The sequence below is a fragment of the Salvelinus namaycush genome, chromosome 6 (genome assembly GCF_016432855.1).
Source record: "Salvelinus namaycush isolate Seneca chromosome 6, SaNama_1.0, whole genome shotgun sequence".
NCBI classification, from domain to species: domain Eukaryota; kingdom Metazoa; phylum Chordata; class Actinopteri; order Salmoniformes; family Salmonidae; genus Salvelinus; species Salvelinus namaycush.
In genome coordinates, this window is record NC_052312.1 from 10705837 (window position 1) to 10731301 (window position 25465).

A 25465-nucleotide genomic window follows, 5' to 3' on the forward strand; every position below is an offset into this window, starting at 1 on the left:
AATCACAACTATGGCAGTAGCTAACTAGCAAGCAACGTTAAAGGGATTGCAAATGGGTTAGCAGACCCCCCCCCCCCCCCCCCCCCCCCCATTTTTTATTTATTTTAAATATTAGCTAGCTGGCTAGCATTTGAGGCCAGCAAACACGTTCCTCACACACTAGGAATGGATTTCCTTCAACGTTATAATGAAAAGGTGCCTCGGTCCCAAAAACACATGTTTTCGGGAGACTTTTTGGGAGGAGTGCTGATGACATCGGCCACTGGATTGCCTTTTGGTAGCCTAATTGTGTCCAGACTGAGGAGAAATTCGCACACAATCACCACCTGAAGTGGTCAGCCAGTTCTGAATATAATCAGACCACAAAGCAACTTTTGTGCACCTAGACCTGTATTCTTCAATGTGAGCTTCGTATTCTGAGAGCAGAAGTCACATGTAAGTGTCAAGTGTAGACAAGACCGAGCTCTGAAGATCACTGAAGTCACTATTTGACTTCATTTTTGTGTGTTGGGGGGGGGGGGGGGGGGAATTCCATCTGAATCCCAACAGGCAAAGGGTTTTTCACCACTTGAATTGACCCCATTAAAAGCCTGCTTTCCTCCCCCAGACCAGAAGACCTGGTTTTACTGTTATTCTTTCCTTTCAAATGGGAGTTTTGTTGCAACCTTGTCCCAGCTCTGTGGCGCAGACAGAAACCACTCTGTGATGACAGGTGGCAGGGCCGCTGCTTTGCCACGAGCTCTAGGCAGACTAAAACCATGGAGTGGCACTTGAGGGAGACATGGGTCCTGCACGATGGGGGTATTAGTCCAAGCTGTCACCAGATTGACGAAAGCAGGCTCTTACCATGTGTTTAGGGCAGGCTATACGTAATATGCTGATGTATCTTGTATATGAAAGTATTTTGAAGTATATTCAATCAATCTATATCCTGATGTTATGGGGGTGAGACAAACACATTGTTCTTGTCTTTGAAGAATGTAGGTTTGAATTAATTGTCAGAGCAATATTTGCTGTGTGAACTGGAATGAGCCTCAAATTTATATGAATTTAATTGCTTTGCCCTCTCTCAGGACCCTCTGGATATTAGTTTGTGTTCTATTTGATTCCCTGGAGATATTGCTGAATCCTGTTTGTGTTCGATCAGAAGTATTGTTTGATTATAGCACTGTAAATGGGAAGGAGATGGCTTACTAAATTGTGTAGGGTTTCAACTCAGATGCATGAAAATAAGGCAATGGGATTCCTGTCATTGCAACCTATTGAAACTTTCTGTAAACAGTTATCGAGAGAGAAGCATCTGTTCTTCGGTAGACGAACTCTGTTAGTTCTTTCTGTGATACGCTCATATCTCTCTCTCACTAACTCTGTATGACAGGTGTGTTTGTGTATACAGTTGAAGTCAGAAGTTTACATACACTTAGGTTGGAGTCATTAAAACTCGTTTTTCAACCACTCCACAAATTTCTTGTTAACAAACTATAGTTTTGGCAAGTCAGTTAGGACATCTACTTTGTGCATGACACAAGTAATTTTTCCAACAATTGTTTACAGACAGATTATTTCACTTATAATTCACTGTATCACAATTCCAGTGGGTCAGAAGTTTACATACACTAAGTTGACTGTGCCTTTAAACAGCTTGGAAAATTCCAGAAAATGATGTCATGGCTTTAGAAGCTTCTGATAGGCTAATTGACATCATTTGAGTCAATTGGAGATGTACCTGTGGATGTATTTCAAGGCCTACCTTCAAACTCACTGCCTCTTTGCTTGACATCATGGGAAAATCAAAAGAAATCAGCCAAGACCTCAGAAAATAAACTGGAGACCTCCACAAGTCTGGTTCATCCTTGGGAGCAATTTCCAAACGTCTGAGGGTACTGCCTTCATCTGTTTCAAACAATAGTACGCAAGTAAAAACACCATGGGACCACGCAGCCATTATACCACTCAGGAAGGAGACACGTTCTGTCTCCTAGAGATTAATGTACTTTGGTGCGAAAAGTGTGAATCAATCCCAGAACAACGGCAAAGGACCTTGTGAAGATTCTGGAGGAAACGGGTACAAAAGTATCTATATCCACAGTAAAACGAGTCCTATATCGACATAACCTGAAAGCCCGCTCAGCAAGGAAGAAGCCACAGCTCCGAAACCGCCATAAAAAAGCCAGACTACGGTTTGCAACCGCACATGGGGACAAAGATCGTACTTTTGGAGAAATGTCCTCTGGTCTGATGAAACACACATCTAGCTTGTGGAAGGCTACCGGAAACGTTTGACCCAAGTTAAACAATTTAAAGGCAATAAACTAAATTTAGTATTTGGTAGCATGTACATTTCTGACCCACTGGGAATGTGATAAAATAAATAAAAGCTGAAATAAATCATTATCTCTACTATTATTCTGACATTTCACATCCTTAAAATAAAGTGGTGATCCTAACTGACCTAAGACAGGGAATTTTTACTAGGAATAAATGTCAGGAATTTTGAAAAACTGAGTTTAAATGTATTTGGCTAAGGTGTATGTAAACTTCCGACTTCAACTGTATATGTGTCACTCACTGCCATTGCCATTCTCCTCAGACAAGCTGGTCCCCAGTCCCCACTAAATGGAGCTGCATGACGGGGGCTCTGATCTACTGGAATAATTGAGACAAAGCTGTCTGCTGTCCATGACGACACACCACACACAAGCACCCATCCTTCCCCCCACAAGATCTAGCATCCATGGTGTTTTGTGTGACAGGAATGAGATCACTAACTGTGGGTGGGGGAGACCATTGGGGATGTAGTTAGGGGTGTTCCACTCTACAGCTCACGCTGAAGAAGGAACCACTATAACCCTATAGATGAGGCTTTTTGCCCCTACTGCTTATTCCCTTGATTTGTGTAGATCTTGCTTAGAAGTTGACAAGGTACTATCATAAACTTTATAAGAGTGCTGGGAAGGGGGATATATCGTACATACCGGTATGGATTTTTAAAATACGGTTAGGGGTGTAATGATTCACCAAACCCATGGTTCGATACGTATTGCGGTTTTGGGGTCACGTTTTGGTATAGCAGGAAAATGTAATGCCAACAGTTACTGTAGTTAATTTTTGTTTATTTAATAGCCATGTTTACATTGATTTCACACGCATATTGCACTTTATTTTAGTGTTGAGTAATTGTGTGCTTCATTTAAGAAAATACAAAGTGTTGGTATTCCATATATGATCATGAGTCATAATGCCTGATGAGAGCACAATCAGGAATAACAACCCTTTGTATTTTCCTAAATGAAAACAACAGTAAAATAAAGTGAAATATGTTCGTGAAATCAATATGTAAGGCTGACATTGTATAGGTCTATGCTATAATATTTTCTTACAAAGATAAAAAATATGTGCACTTGTGTGACTTTCATAAAGAGGGTGTGTCTTTCACAGTCCGGGGTAATGTAATGGCCTGTCAAATCTAGCTTGTGCCTTTTTAGATTTTGATTAAATGAACAACTAACAAATAATTTTTCACTTCTCAATCCCAAACCCCGGCCTGTTCTGTTTGGTCATTTTTGCAAGCGTTCCCGGAAGTCTCGCGATGTTACACCTCATAGTTTAGAAACTCTGAGCGCTCTGTAACCCTGGAGGTCCATCAATCTGTAATTAAACGCAACACTGGGTGCATTGGCCAATTCATTGACAACTTGGGCTTTAGCTTGCTTATAGAGAGCGAGTACTACCTGTTTGCTGAAATGGGTACGAGCGGGCGAAGTTCGTAACGTGGCTCGGGCACTTACACAAGATGCTGAAACCCCCTATTCTCACCCACTGAGAATGGGCGCATTTCCACATCTATAAATATACATATTGCTCTTGTAATTTCTTTGGTCCGTTCAGAATCAGCTGCGAAGGGCTGCTTGCAGGTCAGGTTTTCAAGTTGAGACCAGCCCAACAGCCAAAAAAACATGACTTCCATCAAAACACATGCATAGAGGGGCCTGGCCTCTCGTTCCCTGTGAATCGAGAGACTCAATGGAGATTTAAAAAAAAATAAAAAAAAAAATAAAAATATATATATATAATTTGGGTGTGAGGAACTGGCCAGCACGCCCCCGTGGTTGGCCAAAGACGAAGGGAATTTCTGCCATATGGCTACAACAGAGCTGTGTTCTGAAGAGCACAATGTACGGAAATGTTTTGAAACAGAAAATGTGCGTTCTTATTGGACAAGTTCAGGTCATGCCTCCATGTCAGAATGTTTTTTTTCTTGGGACATATTCATTGGGGAACACCGTAGCAAAACGTTTTGCAGTTCAGGTTGGCCCTCCCTGTTTGTCTCCCCCCCCCCTGTCCGTTGTCTTCTGTTTTGGTGTCTAATGAATACAACATGTGAAAGTTGGGTGAAAACAAGAGTGGTTTGAGTAGTGTTGGCACTTGATATGGCCCTCTGTTGCTCAGTCACACAGCCAGCATAGCGGAGACAGCGCTCCTATAGTAAAGGCCAAACAAATACAGTGTGACGCCCGAGTAGTTCAGCTCTGCCCCAGAGGTACACAGGAACAGGTTTTTGTTAGGGAGGGGCCTTTTTTTTTTTTTTTTTTTTTCACAACCTTTAGTGACTCGGGCTCAAGTTACAACATTAGGAAAGACTGTAGTTAGTACAATGGACATTTCACAGACCAGTTCAATTGTCTATTATTATTATTATTATTATTATGAACCTCTGGGCTTGATAATGCTCTCATATTCATTTGTTTTATTAGCCTGAGGCCTGCAGTTGCTTTTGTCACTGTTTTGTCTCAACACATTTTATTGCTGACTCATTTTATGTTGGTGTCAGATTGTAAAACGGTTAGTTCTGGCCACGCAGTCTGATTGGCCGATGCCTCTTCCATGTTTCCCCGTAGTCTACACAGACTGCTATCCTCACAAGACAAGATGGCCGAACGAGAATGGAGTCCATGCACGCTTTTTAATTTATAATAATCTATTTAATCCATCCAGCGCCAGACCCCTCTGCCTACGCATACACATTTAAAAACTAACAAGACAAGTTGTTTTCCAGTCACAAGTCCACTAGGTACTTTTATCCAAAGCAACGTGTATACATTTTATGTATGGGTGGCACCGGGTATTGAACTCCCAATAGAATAAAAATCACATTTTATTCGTCTCTTACACATATTTAGCAATGTTATTGCGGGTGTAGAGAGATGCTTTACAGCCATGCTCTACCAACTGAACCTTACAGCACCACAAACCTCAAAGGCTTTTAGTTCAATCCCTACCTAAGCTATCTTTATTTGCTTTCCGGATGTTTAAAGTGGACTTTAAAACAGCCCTTCCCTGCTTTTATTTACTGTAGGCCTACATCTGAATTTAACTGTTTGTAGACCTCAGAGTGCATGTAGGGATACAGTCTCTGCGCGCCACCCTTTTAAAGACTCACACCAGATTGATTTCCTATGGCAACTCACCCCTGGCCAGATAGAATAACAACACGAGGCTGCCTGGCATTGTTGGGGTTGCGTTGCCATGGCAGCGCCAGTGTTTGTCTACCCTGCATAGTCTGCCCACAAAGAGAAGAACTTCTGCTTGTTCTTCTCTCATTGGAAGACTAGTTGTCTCAACGCTTTGCAGTTGTGCCTCCTGATGTACAATGCTTATCTGCTCCTATATGTTTTATTATGTAAATGTTTTCTGTTAGTTCACTAAAGTTTATTGTAAAGTACTGGCCGCCTACTTGTCGTCTTATTGTACTAGTGCAATATGTGAGTCATATCGTGTGTGTTCTGGGTAACTGTTTCCCACAAGGAAACACACATTCTCTGCTCTGTGGGGCATGTGGCCTGACACACCTGACAAGGGCCTCTCTCTCAACTCTCTCTTTCTGTCTCTCACTGTCTCTTTCCTCTCTTTCCCTCTGTCTACTGGAGGAATTTGATCTGGCCCTATGTGTCAGAAGGAGGCTCTTGGCATGGTGGATCAGGTTTTTGGCAGGCAGGCAACACATCTCTCAGGATGTGTGGGTGTGGTGTGTGTTGGGGGTACTTTTCTAAGTGTAGGTGTTCAGCAGGTAATCCATTGTGCTGCAGAATTCCAAGCAATTGGGTTGGTTGAGAGTGCCGTTGTCAGGGAAACGGCGGTGGAGCTAATCACTTTGTCAGGACCCTGTGCTGAATACGAAGCCGTGATGCCTCTTATCCCGGGGGATAAAGGAAGTATCATCCATACCAGACAGTGATTATAAAGGGTGATGTTTCCTCTGTTTAATTCCAGCGAAGGGTGTGTTTGATATGAGATGCTGTGTGCATTAGTTTACTTAGGCCTACACAAATTACGACATGACTTTGTTGTGGTTGTAGGGAGTTTTGGGGGATTTATTTTGTTCTGAGCCTTACAAGGTGCAGATTGACAGATTTGATGTAGGCCTAACTGCGTTGGTATAATGGCGTGTTGGCAGGACTGGCAGTACAGTGTGTCTGTCTGCGTGCCTGTGTTGCTTGTTTATGTGAGGGAGCAGGCATCTGTGCCCACGCTGCCGGGAAGCTGGCATGGCCATGAATGAGTCATACCCCCCACTACTACTACTTCTACCACCTTAAAGGATGATCTGGGATAAGGGTTTGTTCACGACTCCTGCTGGCACCACACAGACAGCTAGAGGAATAAGGAGCTCTTTTTGTGGATGTTCGTGGTCTAACGTTAACTGTCCACAATGTTTTATGCTCCGTGTATGAGTAGTCTTCAATAATCCAGTGAGATTGTGAACTAATCGTTTGAGTTGGTAATTTTATTCAACAGAAAATATGTACCAAAAGGCAATATGGTTTATGTTAGTGGATTTTAGTGTCCTAATCCCCACACCTGGGCTGTATGGACAAATCCATATCACGATAAATTGACTAATTGATGGTATAATGATAAATAGAATGATACGTTTTTAACATTAATCTGTCCCACCTTTTTTTAAATTGTATTTCTCTCAACTACTACAACTAGGTTTATGGTTGTAGCCATCAATTGTCCCATTAACAATCTGTCATATTAGTCAACTTATTTCATTTAAAACTTCACATTTCTCTAGTATAGGCTACTTATCGTAATGAACGATTTTAGCAAAATGCCTGCAATAAGTGATCAGTGTCGATCATTTCTGGTTTACACACATACACACACCTGCTGCTGCTACTCCTCGTGCTGCTGCTACTATGACTAATGCTGCTGCTGCTTTTACTAGTAGTGCTAGGCTGCTGCTACTACTACTACTACTACTACTACTAGCAGTGCTAGGGTGCTGCTACTACTACTACTAGTAGTGCCAGGCTGCTGCTGCTACTACTACTACTAGTAGTAGTGCTAGACTACTACTACTACTACTACTACTACTACTACTAGTAGTAGTGCTAGGCTGCTACTACTAGTAGTGCCAGGCTGCTACTACTACTACTACTACTACTACTAGTAGTAGTGCTAGACTACTACTACTACTACTACTAGTAGTAGTGCTAGACTACTAGTAGTAGTGCTAGACCACTACTAGTAGTAGTGCTAGACTACTACTAGTAGTAGTGCTAGGCTGCGGCTGCTACTACTACTACTACTAGTAGTGCTAGGCTGCTACTACTACTACTACTACTACTACTACTAGTAGTGCTAGGCTGCTACTACTACTGCTACTACTACTACTAGTAGTGCTAGGCTGCTACTACTACTACTAGTAGTGCCAGGCTGCTGCTGCTGCTACTACTACTACTACTACTACTAGTAGTAGTGCTAGACTACTACTACTACTACTAGTAGTAGTGCTAGACTACTAGTAGTAGTGCTAGACCACTACTAGTAGTAGTGCTAGGCTACTACTAGTAGTAGTGCTAGGCTGCGGCTGCTACTACTACTACTAGTAGTGCTAGGCTGCTACTACTACTACTACTACTAGTAGTAGTGCTAGGCTGCTACTACTACTACTACTACTAGTAGTAGTGCTAGACTACTACTACTACTAGTAGTAGTGCTAGGCTACTACTAGTAGTAGTGCTAGGCTACTACTAGTAGTAGTGCTAGGCTGCGGCTGCTACTACTGCTAGGTTACAGCTAGTGCCGCTGCTTCTACTACGATTAGTGCTACTACTACTACTACTAGTGCTAGTTTTGCTGTTACTACTACTACTACTACTACTACTACTACTACTATGAGTGCTGCAGACTGTCCGCAATAGGCTGAGAGAGGCTGGACAGAGGGCTTGTAGGCCTGTTGTAAGGCAAGTCCTCACCAGACATCACCGGCAACAACGTCACCGATGGGCACAAACTCACTGTCGCTGGACCAGACAGGGCTGGCAAAAAGTGCCAGTACTAGTACTACTACTCCTGCTGCTACTACTGTTACTACTATGACTAGTACTACTGCTACTAGTGCTGCTGCTGCTACTACTACTAGTGCTGCTGCTACTACTAGTGCTGATGCTGCTGCTACTAGTACTCCTGCTGCTGCTACTAGTACTCCTGCTGCTGCTACTGCAACTGCTACTACTAGTGCCGCTAATACTATACTACTACTACTGCTACTACTGCTGCTACTACTACTTGTAGTAGTGCTTTTACTGCTGGTGCTGCTATTACTATTACTACTACTACTACTACTACTAAGCCTACTACTAAGCCTACTACTACTAATTACTACATTTAAGTGATGATTTTGAAATCAGGTTCCTCCATACTGGCACCACATGGACAGTGCTAAAGAATGAGGGCCTCTGGGTCAAGGAATGAACACTGCTCTGCTGCTGACCCCTGACCTCTCATCAGTTAACATGAGCTTAGCACCTCAGGATAGCACCATGCGTAGCTAGGCTAAGGCTAGCACCCATCCACCCTAGCGCAATGTCAATTCATAGTTTAATTCTCAACACTATGTTCACTCTAAGGGATCTACACAGTGTACTCAAACGGAGCTGACAGAGGTTCCAAATAATTTGGCCACACAAATGTACATACAACTACGTGTAGAGCGACACAAACGGACCTCTGTCGGCTCTTTGTGTAGACCCCTTTAGGCGTCAGACTCAGACAAACGTGACAACACACTTTGAGTGACAGCTGCTTGAATGAACAAGTCTAGAGGCTACTCTAAATAGGTGTATGCTTCTGGTCTAGTTATCATGACAGTGTGTCCCTAGTCCATCAATATCGATATTTTCGTTGTCACAAGGCACTTGGCAAGCTGCTTTAAAAGCCCATTCAGGCTAGCCTCGTTAAGCTGTGTGTAATGCAATGTTATAATTTAGATATTATGGCAATACAGTATAGTATTGATTAGCTCTGAAACAAACAATACGTCAGTCACTAAGTTTTGTGTTATGTTGCCATAGTGCAAAAACCTGTAAATTCAGCTGTGTTTTTTGTGTGTGTGTGTTTACTTTGGCAGTCCAATTCTGATCTTTTTTTTCACTAATTGGTCTTTTGACCAATCAGATCTGAAAAAGATCGGATGTGAATAGCACTGATGTGCTTTGTCAAAAGACCAATTAGTGGTCTTCAGAGTTTTGATGTGAAATGTCTGACACTACTTTGAGAGCGCCAGACCCCTCTGCCTACGCATACACATTTAAAAACTAACAAGACAAGTTGTTTTCCAGTCACAAGTCCACTAACCACCACCAGACCAACACGTTCTCTGTGTCATAACGGAGCGTTTAGCTGGAACACATTTTATGGTGTGCTTTATTATATGGTAAACAATGTATAAAAAAAACAAAAGTCTAGTTCTCGACTCTGTTACCAGTGAGGTGTAACCATGGATACGATGGTTTAAATCTCTGCAGAAAGTAGGACTGTCAGTGCCTTATCTCCTCTGTCTGCTATAGTGCACTGCATAGCATACTACGGGTTCTGTTGAATCAAACTAACTCACTATCTGAATGGTGAAGGGGTTGGACAAACAACATATTTGTGGTAAGAGAAAGCATGTTCGGATTCATTTGGATGAGAACTTTGTTTAATGCGCGACGCGAAAATAAATTTGCATGCATTTTTTGATTTGCACACACACACACATTCTCGGAGGAAGTATTTTGGCCAAGATTCAATATCAGCCATGATCAGTACTCTGCGTATGTCTCTGTCCCCTGATTTGGAAAGTACCACTAAGTAGGCTAACATTACCCTCTAGGTTGGACTACATGGGACATGTATAGATTCAATAGCATGACAAACCCTCATGGTATGGAAGGAATGCTGGCTGTGGTTTGCACCCCCCCCCCTTCCTCAGAGCGAAGGAGACGGCCACGGGAAAGAGTGTTCTATGGGATGCATCTGTGTGCTCCTTTGAGCTTGAGGGCCTGTCTGTCCCACTCACTCTCTCCATTGAGCTAGCCAAAGAGGAAGCTACTGTGTGCATATGTCGTCCACCCGCCTTCCCTCACCATTTGACCATTGGAACGCTCCAGGGAACTTTAGCATTTCCATTGTATTCTACAACCAAACCCCATCAGAGGGGATGCCACCCCTTGCTCATTAATCAAGGCGTTTTTTTTTATGGCCTTCCTTGTTTGTGGAAGCCCTCGATCTTTCACAAAACATGAAACTGTATTGTCTGGCTCTGGACCATGATGTAATGCTTTGAGGGTGAAATCCAACAGGGCTGCACCACTCAGACTCTTGAGTCGTGCTGAGAAATCAGTCTTTGATTAGCATACTGCGACTGTATCAAGTGCCTTAGAGTAAGAGTGCTGATTTAGGATGAGTTTAGCCTTTTTGATGACAGTTTATAAAATTACATGACGGGAGAATCTGATCCTAGTTCAGCACTCCTACTCTGAGATTCTTGATGCTGAGCTGTGTACCTCTGATCTAAAATATTGCTCCTCGTTGAGTTGGTAGCAGTTCTTTTTATCCCTACACCTTTTTAGTGAGATAATTAAAGGCTGCTAAATCCAGAGGGATATCCTGAAACTCCCATTTGACTTTGCTGCTGGTGAATAAAGAAACCCTGCTATGCTTCCCTCCCCAACCGCCTGTGTGGAGATTGAACCTCTTTCTTCCTCTGCTGCTCATGTTGCTACACGTGACGCACTGGATAACGTCTGCCCTGTTAAGTGGCAAGAACGAGGTCATGGTGCCGTGCTAAAAGTCTGAGACAGAGATGATTTAAACACTATTATGAAGCCGGCTAAATTAAGTCCAGAGCCGTGTGCTCTTTCAGTTCAGAGGAGCCACGTTGCTCCTTTCTTCGTTCTGGCTCCTGCCCCATGCTGCAGCTGACTCCTGACTCACGACTGGAAAATGTCTCTTCCTGTGTGGGTCTCCGCTGCTTTCTTAGCTTTTCTTTCTTCTTACACGGCCGTGTTGCTTCTTTATGCTATATTCTCCTTCCAAAGCCCAGTGTTTTTATTGGACGTCTGAATAAGCCCTGTTTGCACCACAGAGAACTCCTCCAATTGCTCCAAAGTGTATAAAGCAGTTTGTCTTCAATGGGATCCCCACACTCTCACATGTCACATTATGCAAGATGACCTGGACTTACGCTGGCAAGTTATTTGAGGGGCTGTACCGTTGACAGTATTTATGCTTGTGTTTATCGTGCCCAGCCAATGGCTTGTTCAGAGATATGTTGAGGGATTTGAGTACCATATAGACTATTATAAAAGTCATTGGTTTTTATACCCACAAAGAGAGAGCAGCTATGATAGTTGCCACCCCCTCTGAGTCAAACTTGCGTTGTAAATAACAGGTGTAAACTGCTTCCCAACAATGCAGAGCGAAAAATAGTAACACGAGGAATAAATTGCATATCACTAATACATATGCTAATTACTAAATATTTGCCATGGTGCTTATTACTGCTAATTGGTGAGTCATGTTACGTCTTCTACAGCAGGAACATCTGTTAAATCATCTCTGAGCTTTAGCATAGCCGTCCTTATTCTCCGGATGGAAACGTTTTATATCCCATGTGAAAAGAATAACAAGACTCCAATTCTTTAGTTTTCACACTGTTTTTTTTTAAGACTTGTGTTTCGTCTTGATTTATGCTCACAGTGGATTCCACACTGCTCTGCCTCTCCCGAGTCACGAAGCTCCTAACTCTCTCCATGCCCCTCAGTCTGCGACCAGGAAGTGAACAAGTCCAGTCATTTCAGAAGACCCCTGTCATTCCTTAAGTACATTAGGTACTTTATGGTGGGATGCTGTTCAGGCACTCACTTAATGTTAGACATATACAATCATATCAGGGATTCTACATATGCTGTTAGAATGTATAGGACTGTCCCATGGTGAAAGTGAGGTATAAGTAGGCGATCGTTCCCATGTGACTTCCTCAGTACCATCTATAGACTAAGGCTGTCCTAAAAGTGAACCTATTCCCTTTATACTTTTAACACCCTAATGGCAACCTATTGGGCTCCCAAGTGGCGCAGTGGTCTAAGGTACTGCATCTCAGTGCTTGAGGCGTCACTACAGACACCCTGGTTCGATTGCAGGCTTTATCACAACCGGCCGTGATTGGGAGTCCCATAGGGCGGCGCACAATTGGCCCAGCGTCGTCCTGGTTTGGCCGGTGTAGGCCGTCATTGTAAATAAGAATTTGTTCTTAACTGACACGCCGAGTTAAATAAATATTCCCTACATAGTGCGCATAGGCTACGTCACAAATGGCACCCTAAGACCTAGGCTACATTCTCTGACCTCTATCCTCACCTTTGATCTTCTCTCTCCTCAGGCACGCCCAGTCATGATCGAGGACAAGGGTCACCGTGTGACCGACTACTTTGTGGTGGCCGGGCTGACGGACAAGTCCACGCCACTGGAGCAGGACCTGTCGGAGACCAAGTCCAGCGGGCCCAAGGCGCCCATCACTGACCTGGCTGTCATCAACAAGTCGGCGGGCGAGACGGTGCCGGAGGGCTTCACCTGCATCGAGAGCACCTACAGCGCGCAGCAGGCCAACCTCAACCATGGTAGCCTTAAGAGCCCCGAGATATTTCTCTGCTACAAGAGGGGCCACGACAAGCCCCCGCTCATTGACATCGGGTATGTGTGTGTGTGCACTTCTGTGAACCCAAATTAACTATTCAAAGTGTGTGAGCACCACACTAGTTAAAGTGTTAACCCTAGTGATACCATTGTGTAACTCTAAAACAGGAAAGCCATAACCTCTAAGTCCCTTACTCATCCTAATGAGACCAATTACCGGAGTAGTCATCTCTAATAAAGCTGCTAAGTACATCTGGTTTAATACATTTCCACTGATAAGAGAGAAAATGGTAGTGAAATATTGCTTCTGGTATATTATTGCGCTTTTGTGGACTAACCCTTGGTAATATAGTGCGTGCTTATTATGAGTTAATGGGTTATATGCTAGATTTATTGAATGCATCCCAATTTGTGAAGTAAATCATTTCATTTTCAGGCACTTTTCCTTTTCTGTCTATTAGGGAAATAAGAGCTCCCAATAATGTTGCATTTTGGAAGAGTGACGTCACCCACTTCAATTAGTGTCTAGAAACCACAGATATTCCCCCACCAGTGGACAATATCTACTCTTTTGCGTTTTGCCTTCACTGCAGTTCTGTTTTGTTTCCAGCGGCCATGTAACGTTCTGTGGCCAGAGAGGGAGGTGCGTAGCAATAACCCCCATTGGCTTTACTTGAAATAGGACTACACTGAAGTTTTAAACTTTGCACCATGCAAACTCATCGAGACTCCAAAACCTCTTTTGGTGTTGCAAGGTTGAATAAACTTCAAAAGACCAGGTTATTTACAATTTGTATGTTTTCTGAAGTAGACTGTGCGGTATCTATTGGGGTTAAACTCCAGAGATGGCTCAGTGAAACATTTGTGTTCTGTGGTAGTGACTGCCTACTACAGTAGGTCACACTCTGTCTGCAGAGAGTGAACAAGAAGCCAGGTCTGAGTGAGCACTGATTGTGTAGGCAGGAGTCATTCCGCTGCCAGCACTTTGCAACACTCTATCTGCCAATCTCAGCTTCCTCACAAGTTGACGCTCAGGCCTTTTGAATGCAGGTCAGAGGGTAGCCGCGTGGGCGAAGGCATTAGTCTGTGACACTCTTTCCTTCTTTCTTTCTCAGTTTTTACCTACAGTGGGATATGTAGGACAACATTTCGAAAATTCACTCCAGTGGTGTCCTGTAGTTGGAGACGCTGGCCATACCTAGGCTTATTTTCTTTTGGCCATGGTGGTACTGGGTCTTTCTGTTTCCCTTTCATTCTTACCAGTTTGTGAAAGACTCTGTAACTCTGTGAAAGTAATTGCTCATCCATCTGAATCCATTTTTCCCCAACCTCCAATCCACTTCATCTGCAGAATGATTCTGTCTAGTTTGTGAATGTGTTTGTTGTTGTATGTGTTCATGTGTGATGTGGGTGAATGTGTACATATTATACACTAATATTATCTCTCTCTCCTCTCTCCCCCCCTCTTTCTCTGTCCCCCCCTCTCTGTCTGTCCCCCCCCCCCCCCCCTCTCTGTATCTCAGGGTGTTATATGAAGGTAAGGAGCGTCTCATCCAGGGCTGTGAGGTAATCCAGGCCACGCCGTATGGCCGCTGTGCCAACGTCAACAACAGCTCTGCCACCTCACAGCGTATCTTCATCACCTTACGCCGCGCGCCGCCCGTCCAGCCCCAGAACTCCCTGTCCGTCACCGACATCTGCGTCATCGTCACCAGCAAGGGCGAGACGCCGCCGCACACCTTCTGCAAGGTGGACAAGAACCTCAACTGTGGCATGGTGAGTTGAGGCCACTGGTAATGAAGTAGGCTCATGACTAACTCAGTGGCCTTGTGATTAGAGTTTCCCTCCTGTGATTGGAAGGTTGGGGCTTCCATCCCTCATCGAGTCATATCAAAGACTGTAAAAATGGCACCCGATGCCTCTGTGCTTGACATTCTGCATTAGGAGATAGACTAGAGCCCTGTCCAGGGGTGGACTTGTACATCAAGCTCCCTCACGCTACAGAAACAGGAGATGGGCTCCTGCCCTACGGGCAGTTCTGGTTTAGACACGGCTACTTTCTTAACCATGTCCACAAACTCAATTGCTCCAACACATAGCTTTTCGGTTGGTTTACAACATTTCGACCCCTAAAAGGGTCTTCGTCTGGCCCACAAAAGTAGAGCTTTGGGGAATCAATGGGTATGGAATCTACAGTATGGAGCTGGAATATACCGTGATATGAAATTCAGGCCATGCCACTCAACCTCGCTGAGCACATTCTGTCGAAATGAATCGTTGAAAATGTTGTTTGTAGCCCAAAGTCACGTGGTCTTGTTTTTCCTCCTCCAGTGGGGCTCTAGTGTTTTCCTGTGCTACAAGAAATCAGTGTCGGTGTCCAACTCCATTAATTACAAAGCCGGTGAGTCTCACGCGCTATTGGTTCTTTGTTACTCTCAATCTACCCATCTCTCCGCATCAGTCTTTCTTTTCTGCGCTCATTGATGGATAGCTATTATTTTCTCTAGCCTTTGTTCAATGCTGTTTACCATATGTTTCCACTTGCTTTGTGCCTGAGTTGACTTCACAGTAATTGTACGTTGATCTCCTATGATTGATCTCATTTGAAAGGAGCTTTCTGTGTGCTGTCGATAAGACTAAATGCACTGGCAAATGACAGCTCTATTATCTGTCACTCAAATACCTGGAAACTGAACCACATTCTCCCTGATGATTCCTGGAATAAATGGCTAGAAATTGGCAGGATTGATTTGGGGGCTGTTGTCAGCGTTTTTGAATCTCGAGATATGTTTTGCGTCACAAATGCCACTCTATTTCCTATAGGCACTGGTCAAAAGTAGTGCACTATATATAGGGAATAGGGTGTCATTTGGGACACAGTCCTAGGTTGAAATCACTATTCATCCACCTGGAGTTTAGAAAAGGGCACCGGCCTCACATTAGACGGGTTCACGGCGACTCTCATTGGCATATTTCTGGTGCCAATTTATTTCAAGGTGGAAAATAGGGGTGTGCGTCAATGCTGTCACCCGGTGTTAAATGGTTTATCCTTTCACTTTTGGGTTTTTCACTTAAATGACCTCCAAACAGGTTCTTATGGACTATACCTTTCTACACATGCATTTGTAATGTTTCTGAACACATTTACCCCTTAAATTGTTCAGATGGTTTCATTAACGCTATGTATCCACCTTCTTGTAAATGCAGCAGTTTGTCCCCGTCTCCAACTTGCTACTTTCTGAGTTCAGAGCTGGGTGTTGGCTTAGACGGGCCCCTGTTCAGAGACTCCACATGCACATACGCTTTATCTTCACTAAGCCTTCTTCCTGTGAGGTGACGACGTTTGTTTGCCAGACCACACACTGCTTCCTACCCCGCCTACTCCTTCAGTTGCTTTTTTGTTTACAACATTCTCTAACGTTCACAATAGGCCATGGGTGACAAGGTATTGGTCAGCAAAGTGTTGATTTCTTTTGAAAATAATGTGTTCTAAATCTCAACACACTGGCTGACTTTAATGAAGGGATGACGAGTGAAAGGGGTTTGATCTTATTCCAATTTCTGTCCTTTCATCCTCCTCTCGTCCCTTCAATGTTGTGTAGTGGGATCTGTTGACATCATGTGTACCCCAGTTAGATTCACATTACATGTAGCTAGGTTTATTACATGTCTTGTGTGTGACTGGCAGTATAAAAAAAGATGGATTGATTGCTCTCTCTCCTCCAGGCCTCATCTTCCGCTACCCAGAGGATAACTATGAGTCATTCCCCCTGTCTGAGTCTGTGCCCCTGTTCTGCCTCCCCATGGGGGCTAAGATCGAATGCTGGACCCCTAACACACGCTACCCTCTGCCTGTTTTCTCCACCTTTGTGTTAACCAACTCCTCTGGGGAAAAGGTAGGTGGACTATAACAATGGCATTATATCAGTGAACAGGGATTTACAATGATTCGTGAATAGATTGATCAGGGCTGTTCGGTTTATGTCCTGCAGGGCTGAAACACTTGTTTTAGTTTTTCTTTAGGAGAGAATGAAAACCGGAAGTCTTTTGGTCCTCCAGGACAGGAATTGAACAGCCCTGTGATAGTTGTAATAGTCAACATTCAAGTCTCACTTCCCGAGCTGCATGTGACATTGGGATTGGGGAGAATTATTACTTTTCTCCTCAGGTTGTGTGTATCAAGGCACCTGAACTACAATCTCATCACAAGTTATGTCACAAACCACGTTGCATTTCCCTGAGCTAGGAGTAGGGAATTTGCTTTTCAAAATGTACTTAGTTATATAATTGTGTTGCATTTCGCAATTTATTTTAAAGTGTGCATAAATGTTACTCACCCTATCATAAAAATGTGTGAAGGGTGTTCGATAAAGTCCCTAAAATTCTTGTCAATATGTCTTTCATCTAATTTGCTCTGTCCCAGGTGTACGGCGCGGCCATCCAGTTCTATGAGGCCTACCCCATAGATCTCCTCAGTGAGAAGCAGAAGGTGCAGCTGGGCCTGCTCACCACCGTGGAGAAGAAGATGATCCCCAACCGGACAGTCAACACCAACAAGTGCATCTGCCTCCTTTCCCGCTGGCCCTTCTTCGAGTCTTTCCGCAAATTCCTCATGTTCCTCTACAAGCTGTCCGTCTCGGGCCCCCACCCGCTGCCCATCGAAAAGTAAGGATGACGTCATTTGTCAATGTTGGGGATTTGAGTTGGAGATGTGCTTGATTTAGCTTGGGGTTTTCACTTTTGGGACTATTCCGTTGTTTCATTGTACCTGGAAATCAGACGCAGCTCAAGATTAAAGTGTTTGACGTATGTATTTGACCCGGGTCTGGAGAGGAGTAGGTGGATGTTTGAAGCTAATGCTGTTATTTTGCTTGCGTGTGTTTCTTTGCCAGGCACATCTCACATTTCATGCACAACGTGTCCTTCCCCTCACCTCAGAGGCCCAGAATCTTGGTCCAGGTGAGATGTCGTTATTTCTATGCTGGCGAAGGCAGTTTATGTTGGTGTCGCTGTTGTGACAGCGTTGTATTCTCTTTCAGCTCTCTGCACACGACACTTTGATGCTCGCACAACCTGTGTGTACTCCTATGCCTCTCAGGTAAGACCTTTTCTAGGCTATCAATTTTTTTTTTTTTCAATAGCTTGATTTCAGAGGGTACGTCCGTTCGACAACTGGTTTAGTGACAGGATAATCTAGGGCCTAAGGAAAAACTTCAGGAACAGAGAGAGAGAAAGGGCCCGGTCGTTTCCGTTGTCATGGTAGAGCATCAACTACAGTTTTTCCAGAGGAAATACCGGGGTTAGAAAAGGCAATCATCCACCAAGCACACTCCAAACTTTCTGTCTCGGTAAACGCGTGAATTCCTGACAGTTTTCCCAGGTCAAATATTCACACTTTGAAACTACCACTGGAAAACAGGCACTAGGACTGTCCCAGAAACAGCACTGCCTGTCTGTCACATTGTGGAAAGGTCCGTCATTATTTAGTGCAGAAACAGAGCCTGTACAGATGAAATAAACTGTTGTGCTGCTATTGCATTCTGCCAAGAAACCTCATGTCTTCCATCAGGCTTTTTCCTTTCCAGACTTTTCATTTCAGAATTGAATATGTTGTTGTTGCTCAGCTAGTGAGAAGAACAGAAAGGCCTGCACAATGTTTCTATCCAACATGGATTTTCGTTTGACCTGAAGAAGAACTGTGTCGATTCAAAACATTGTCAATAAAGGTGCTAAATTGGTAGCATATTCAGCGTGCGGGACTTTCAGTTCTTTTTATTTTCATAAAGATGTGTCTATGACCACAAACTCTTCAATAGATGGTCAGCTAGTGAGTTCATGCCTTTTGGGACTGGAAGACTTGCTGGCTAGTGCCTTTGGCACAGATTTACAAGCGTTTGCTGCTATGTAAAGTTTGAACCTATTACTCTCTGAAAATAAAATAAAGTGTTTTTCCCCTTAAAAGGTTTTTAAAAGAACCAGGTTTTGTAACCTGATCTTTTGTCTCAATACAGTTTACCTTCACACCTCCCTGATTTACCCCCAGTTTACCTTCACCCCTTTCTGATTTAACCACACACCTTCTTCACTGCACATGTACCGTTTACAAACTTTTCATCCAATCTAACCTTTCATGACACGTTGTATCCCTGAGTCTCGTTTGAATCCTTTCCCCAATACCTCTGTGCTCCTCTCTTCCCAACTCTCCTTTCCCCCTCTCCTATCTCTCGTCCCTTGCTCTCTCTCCTCAGTGGTGCAGACTACAGTACACTGCTGATTAACCTGGGCTCAGAGAACTGTGCCACGCTATTGCACTTTGTCCTGCTGGAGAGTAAGATCCTGCTGCACTCCTTGAGACCCGCTGTACTCACCGGGGTAGCAGAGGCTGTGGTGGCGGTGAGTGATAAAGGATATGGTCACTCAGCTTTAATTGTGACAAGTGTTTTAAAAAGGACTATATAAATAAGATGGATGGGTTGGTTGGTTGGAGTTTTTTTATCCAGTTACCGCTTGTATACATTATGTGGCCCATGTAGGAATGACATTAGGTTAAAATGTGAAAAAGTTGGAGCAAAATGTGAAATAGAAGTTTGATTTTCTCTCTGTCTATGTCCTGCTATCTAGATGATTTTTCCATTCCAGTGGCAGTGCCCGTACATCCCCCTCTGCCCGCTCTCCCTGGCGGGGGTCCTCAACGCACCCTGTCCCTTCATTGTGGGTGTGGACTCCCGCTACTTTGACCTCTATGACCCCCCGCCGGACGTGGTCTGTGTGGACCTGGACACCAATACGATCTACCTGTAAGATCCATACACTTTAAAGTAGCATTCCCCCATCTGTTAACACACCTATCCTCACTGTTGTCGATAGAAACCGTTTTTCAGTCGTTATATCGCGTATGAGGTATTTTATAATTTACACCAGCATGTGCATATTCCAATAACACCTAACATTCTGAACCATCTTTGCAGGTCTGATGAGAAGAAACACAGCAACTGGAAGAACCTCCCAAAGAAGCCCTGCAAGAGTCTGTTTAACTCCCTGACCAACCTGCAACACCAGCTGGGCATCGGTACAAACAGTCATATAATTCTAGTTCAACTTTACTCTCGAGTCTCATAGAAACTGCTTCATGCCTGAGACATGGAACCGTGCTGGAAAATATCTGATACAGCATAGTGTGATTGGTGAAAAGGATATAAGTCAATAGCATGTTTAGCCTGCTATCCCTAGTCCTTTAGTATGTGAAATGTAATTATCCCTATCTGGTGGCTGTTTTCCAGTGCGTAGGACGGCCCAGGAGGGCTTGGCGGTGGAGATGACCCCCATCGAGGCGGACTTCACCTGGCACAAGAAGATGACCTCCCTGGAGATGGAGATCCAAGAGGCCCTGCTGCGCTTCATGGCCCACATCCTGAAGGGCTACCGTTCCTACCTCAAACCCATCACCCAGGCCCCCTCTGAGAAAGCCACCTCTGCAGACTCACTATATGACCTACAGGGTTAGTGTGGATGTGTTTCACCACTCTCATCTCAAACCCATCACCCAAGTCCCCTCCAATAAGGCCACCGCCTCCGACTCACTAAATGACCTACACCGAAACAATGGGGAATGGGTCGTTTTTAGTCCTTAATTCATTTATTTGCCCACAACATTTATCACGGTACCCAGAACAAAATCTTGCACACATGCTGTACACAAAACGGACGTAAAATGTGCTAATAGACAGTTAAGAAAATAATTTGTATACTAAAACTTTACTTGGCTCATCGTGCTCAAGCGACTCCTTGTGGCGGGCCGGGCGCCTGCAAGCTGAATTTCGGTCGTCAGTTGAACGATGTTTCCTCCGACACATTGGTGCGGCTGACTTCCGGGTTAAGCGAGCGGGTGTTAAGAAGCGCGGCTTGGCGGCTCATGTTTTGGAGGAGGCATGAATCGACCTTCGCCTCTCCCGAGCTCGTTGGGGAGTTGCTGCGATGAAAGAAGATCATAATTGGATTCCAATTGTATATCACCAAAATTGGGGAGAAAAAGTGGCGTAAAAATACCACAACAAAAAACGTTAAAATAACAGTCAAATGATAATTTATTTGTTGCAATCTAACACATTTATCAAAGTATTATAATTGTACAATGTACAGTTCCAGTCAAAAGTTTGGACACCTACTCATTACAGGGTTTTTATTTATTTATACAGCTAAAATAAGCAAAGAGAAACAACAGTCCATCATTACTTTAAGACATGAAGGTCAGTCAATCCAGAAAATTTCAAGAACTTTGAAAGATTCTCCAAGTGCTGTCGCATAAACCATCAAGCGCTATGATGAAAACTGGCTCTCATGAGGACAGCCACAGCAAAGGAAGACCCAGAGTTGCCTCTGCTGCAGAGGATAAGTTCATTAGAGTTACCAGCCTCAGAAATTGCAGCCCAAAAATACATGCTTCAGAGTTCAAGTAGCAGACACATCTCAACATCAACTGTTTAGAGGAGACTGAATCAGGCCTTCGTGGTCGAATTGCTGCAAAGAAACCACTACTAAAGGACACCAATAAGAAGAGGAGACTTGCTTGGGCCAAGAAACACAAGCAATATACATTAGACTTGTGGAAATCTGTCCTTTTTGTCTGATGAGTCGAAATGTGAGATTTTTGGTTCCAACCGCTGTGTCTTTGTGAGATGCAGAGTAGGTGAACGTATGATCCCTGCATGTGTAATGCATGGAGGAGCAGGTGTGGGGTTGCTTTGCTGGTGGCTGTCAGTGGTTTATTTAGAATTCAAGGCAAACTTAATCAGCATGGCTACCACAGCACTCTGCAGCGATATGCTATCCCATCTGGTTTGCGCTTAGTGGGACTATAATTTGTTTTTCAACTGGACAATGACCTTAAACACACCTCCAGGCTGTGTAAGGGCTATTTGACCAAGACGGAGAGGGATGGAGTGCTGCATCAGATAACCTGGCCTCCACAGTCACCTGACCTCAACCCAATGGAGATGGTTTGGGATGAGTTGGACTGCAGAGTGTAGGAAAAGCAGCCAACAAGTGCTCAGCATATGTGGGAATTACTTCAAGACTGTTGGATTAACATTCCCCATGAAGTTGGTTGAGAGAATGCCAAGAGTGTGCAAAGCTGTCATCAAGGCAAAGGGTGGCTAGTTTGAAGAATGTCAATTATTAAATATATTTTAATTTGTTTAACACTTTTTTTGGTTGCTACATGATTCCATATGTGTTATTTCATAGTTTTGATGCCACAATGTAGAAAATAGTCAAAATAAAGAAAAACCCTTGAATGAGTAGTTGTGTCCAAACTTTTGACTGGTACTGTATATTATACATTGTTTTAATGTCATCCAGGAGCTGTGCTAACCAGACAGCGTATCTGACTGCTGCTCCAAGTGTTCATAACAGGCAAATCTTTAATTTCACAGGCCTACTCAGTCATTGCTCAAAGTATCTGAAATCAACCATCCGTGGCATTGGCTGCAAAGACTTTCCACTGATGTAGGCTTCTTGGAAAGGGATCACATCCTCATTTAGGTCCATGGAGGCCAATGGAGGCTGCAGAACCAGTGGGGAAAGAGCTACACATCTTGGTTATGTGACCATCTGTAATGGCTATATTGTCTTCATCCTGGGTTAAATACTTTCAACTACATAATGCATTCGTAAGAAAATATACTTATACCATTATATTCTATTGCCCGTTTGATTTAAAAGGTTAGTTCACCATCTCACTGAGTCCCACACTACCCATTCACTGAATATACATTTGGTTTTTAATACTGGAGAATTGTAATTTAAAATAAGGACACTATAAAATCCACACAATGCAAATTTCTTTTGGCATTTTATTTTGACTCTGGCCACACAGCGTTTTAGTGTTTAGATAACATTTGTGTAGCATTTCCTGAGGGTTTCCTATGGGATAGGCCCATTGACCTGGCTCTCTGTCCTCTCCCAGGTTTCCTAAAGAGCAGGGAGCGAGCCCACCAGAAGTTCTATTCGCAGCTGACCAAGACTCAGATCTTCATCCGCTTCATCGAGGAGTGCACATTCGTCAGCGACAAGGACACAGGCCTTGCCTTCTTCGACGACTGCATCGAGAAGGTGAGCATTATCAAGCAACAGGAGTCCGTGTGGGGGGTCAGTTTAATATCAACGCCGTCAATCCAGGGAGTTAATTGAAATTCAATGAATGATTTTGAGTTCCAACAGTGTTCCCTGCAGCTAAAACTGCTTGTAATGATGCCATTTTTTTTATGCTTTGCCTGCTGGGTTGGCCAATTCCATTCCAACTCCCATCAAGCCAGGAAGTGAACTGAACATCAATTAATTAATTGAAAATGTATCTTTGAAAATGAACTTCACTTTTAGATTTTTTTAATTGGAATTTCCCCCCAAACCCTGCTAGACAAGAACATGGCCCTAGAGCAATGTCAATTTTCGGAACCCAATTTCTGTGGTACTGTTTTTAATGTGTTTTATTGGTGACTCAGTCGTAACATTCCTCCAGAGGAGACTGACGGAGGAAGGCTCATTTTCCTCTGATTTAATCTGTTCCTTTACTTTTTTCCCCCTGCAGCTATTTCCCTCTGATAAAGGCAACGACAAAGGCACTAAGGTAATCCCTCGGACACTAATCAAGTTTTAACATATCTCCTTTTCCAACTAGTCTCTCATTTTTATGCATTAGAAGAATGGTTTTAGTGATTTTGATTTGTCTGTTTTTATTTATAGATTTTTTTCTATTTCATTTTTACCCCTTTTTCTCCCCAATTTCGTGGTATCCAATTGTCTCATCGCTGCAACTCCCGTACGGACTGAGGAGAGGCGACAGTCGAGAGCCATGCATCCTCCGAAACACAACCCAATCAAGCCGCACTGCTTCTTGACGCAATGCCCACTTAACCCGGAAGCCAGCCGCACCAATGTGTCGGAGGAAACACCGTACACCTAGCGACCTGGTCAGCGTGCACTGCGCCCGGTCCGCCACAGGAGTTGCTAGTGCACGATGGGACAAGGACATCCCTGCCGGCCAAACCCTCCCCTAACCCGGATGATGCTGGGCCAATTGTGCGCCGCCCCATGGGTCTCCCGGTCGCAGCAGGCTGCAACAGAGCCTGGACTCAAACCCAGAATCTCTAGTGGCACAGCTAGCACTGCGATACAGTGCCTAAGACCACTGAGCCACTCGAGAGGCTTGTCTGTGTGTGTATGGCCATGTGCGCTGACACTGACAACATGTTTTTCTCTCCATAGGTGGAGGGTGAGTCCTCAGAGGACACTAAGCTCATGGAACTAGACGAATCACAGAAGAGCGAGCATACAGTCTTCGTCATGCCCCCAGAACCTCCCAACACCGAGGATGAATCTGATCCCCCTACCCGCTACAGGTGAGCTACCCCCCAGTACATGCTGCACCACCAACAAATTGACAGCACAATAACACCAGTGAGACCGGTAGTGTTTTACAGTGGACGTCTGGCTCAGAGGAAGGGAAGCGGGTCTGAATTAGCTTCACTCTCATACCTGTGGTGTTTTTTTTCCTTTCTCACTCTGTTAGTTATAAGAGTTTCCCTCGGTTGCGTATGGACCTGTTTGACCGTCCCAGAGAGGTGATACCAGCGCTGAGGAGCAGTACACCAGGGGCCAGCCTGTCCAGCAGCCCTGCACTGCTGGCCAAGAGGACCAAGCAGGTACACGCGTGCGCACACACACACGCACAGTTGCAGGATCATGGGATAGATTCAATGGTGTGTACAATAACAAACAGTTAGCCAGAGGATCAGGTGTAACAGGCTACTTCTGGTACAGTACGTTTTATTTGCTTTGTAAAACAACAGGTTTAGACTGACCGTGAAATGCTTACTTACGGGTCCTTTTCCAACAATGTAAAGTTAAAGATAAAATCGAAATGGTGACATGAGGAATAAATACACAGTTAATAAAAATAAAGAGTGAAAATAACATGGCTATATACAGGAAGTACCAGTACCGAGTCGATGTGCAGTGGTATGAGGAAATTGAGGAAGGTATGTACATATAGTTAGGGGTAAAGTTACTAGGCAACAGGATAGGTAAAACCGTAGCAGAGCGTACGTGGTGAGTGTGAAAGTGTGGGCGTATAGTGTGTGTGTGTGTGGGTAGAGTGCAGGAGAGTTAGTGCGGTAGGGTGTATGTTTCCATTTTTAATGTCAGTGCGTTTCTTGCAAGCTCTATCCCCTAAAATGCAATAATCAATAACAATGTAATACTACAAATAACAAGGTAGAACAAAAACACAAGAGATATAAAAATAAGAACACGATAAAGTAAATAAGCATACTATACACAGGGTCAGTTCCAGTACCATATTTACAATGTGTAGGGATACTGGATCGATAGAGGTAGATATGTATAGGGCTATGGTGACTAGGCATCAGGATATATGATAAACAGAGTAGCAGCAGTGTATATGATGATTGTATGTGAGTGTTTGTAGTGTCAGTATAAATGT

General features: G+C 43.9%; 1 protein-coding gene across 1 annotated transcript in view; it reads left to right on the forward strand.

Annotated features, from left to right (window-relative positions):
- The window catches only part of LOC120049639 (DENN domain-containing protein 4C-like), a 55003-nt gene that overhangs the window by 10455 nt on the left and 19083 nt on the right, over positions 1–25465 (forward strand). Inside the window, exons 2-16 of the mRNA XM_038995957.1 lie at positions 12713–13023; positions 14490–14742; positions 15298–15367; positions 16693–16862; positions 17390–17631; positions 17859–17925; positions 18006–18064; positions 19215–19359; positions 19588–19763; positions 19935–20035; positions 20247–20465; positions 22931–23076; positions 23552–23590; positions 24229–24362; positions 24533–24665. Of these exons, the coding sequence (XP_038851885.1) occupies positions 12725–13023; positions 14490–14742; positions 15298–15367; positions 16693–16862; positions 17390–17631; positions 17859–17925; positions 18006–18064; positions 19215–19359; positions 19588–19763; positions 19935–20035; positions 20247–20465; positions 22931–23076; positions 23552–23590; positions 24229–24362; positions 24533–24665 (2253 nt within the window). The 5' untranslated portion in view covers positions 12713–12724. The remainder of the gene's footprint in view (positions 1–12712; positions 13024–14489; positions 14743–15297; positions 15368–16692; positions 16863–17389; positions 17632–17858; positions 17926–18005; positions 18065–19214; positions 19360–19587; positions 19764–19934; positions 20036–20246; positions 20466–22930; positions 23077–23551; positions 23591–24228; positions 24363–24532; positions 24666–25465) is intronic.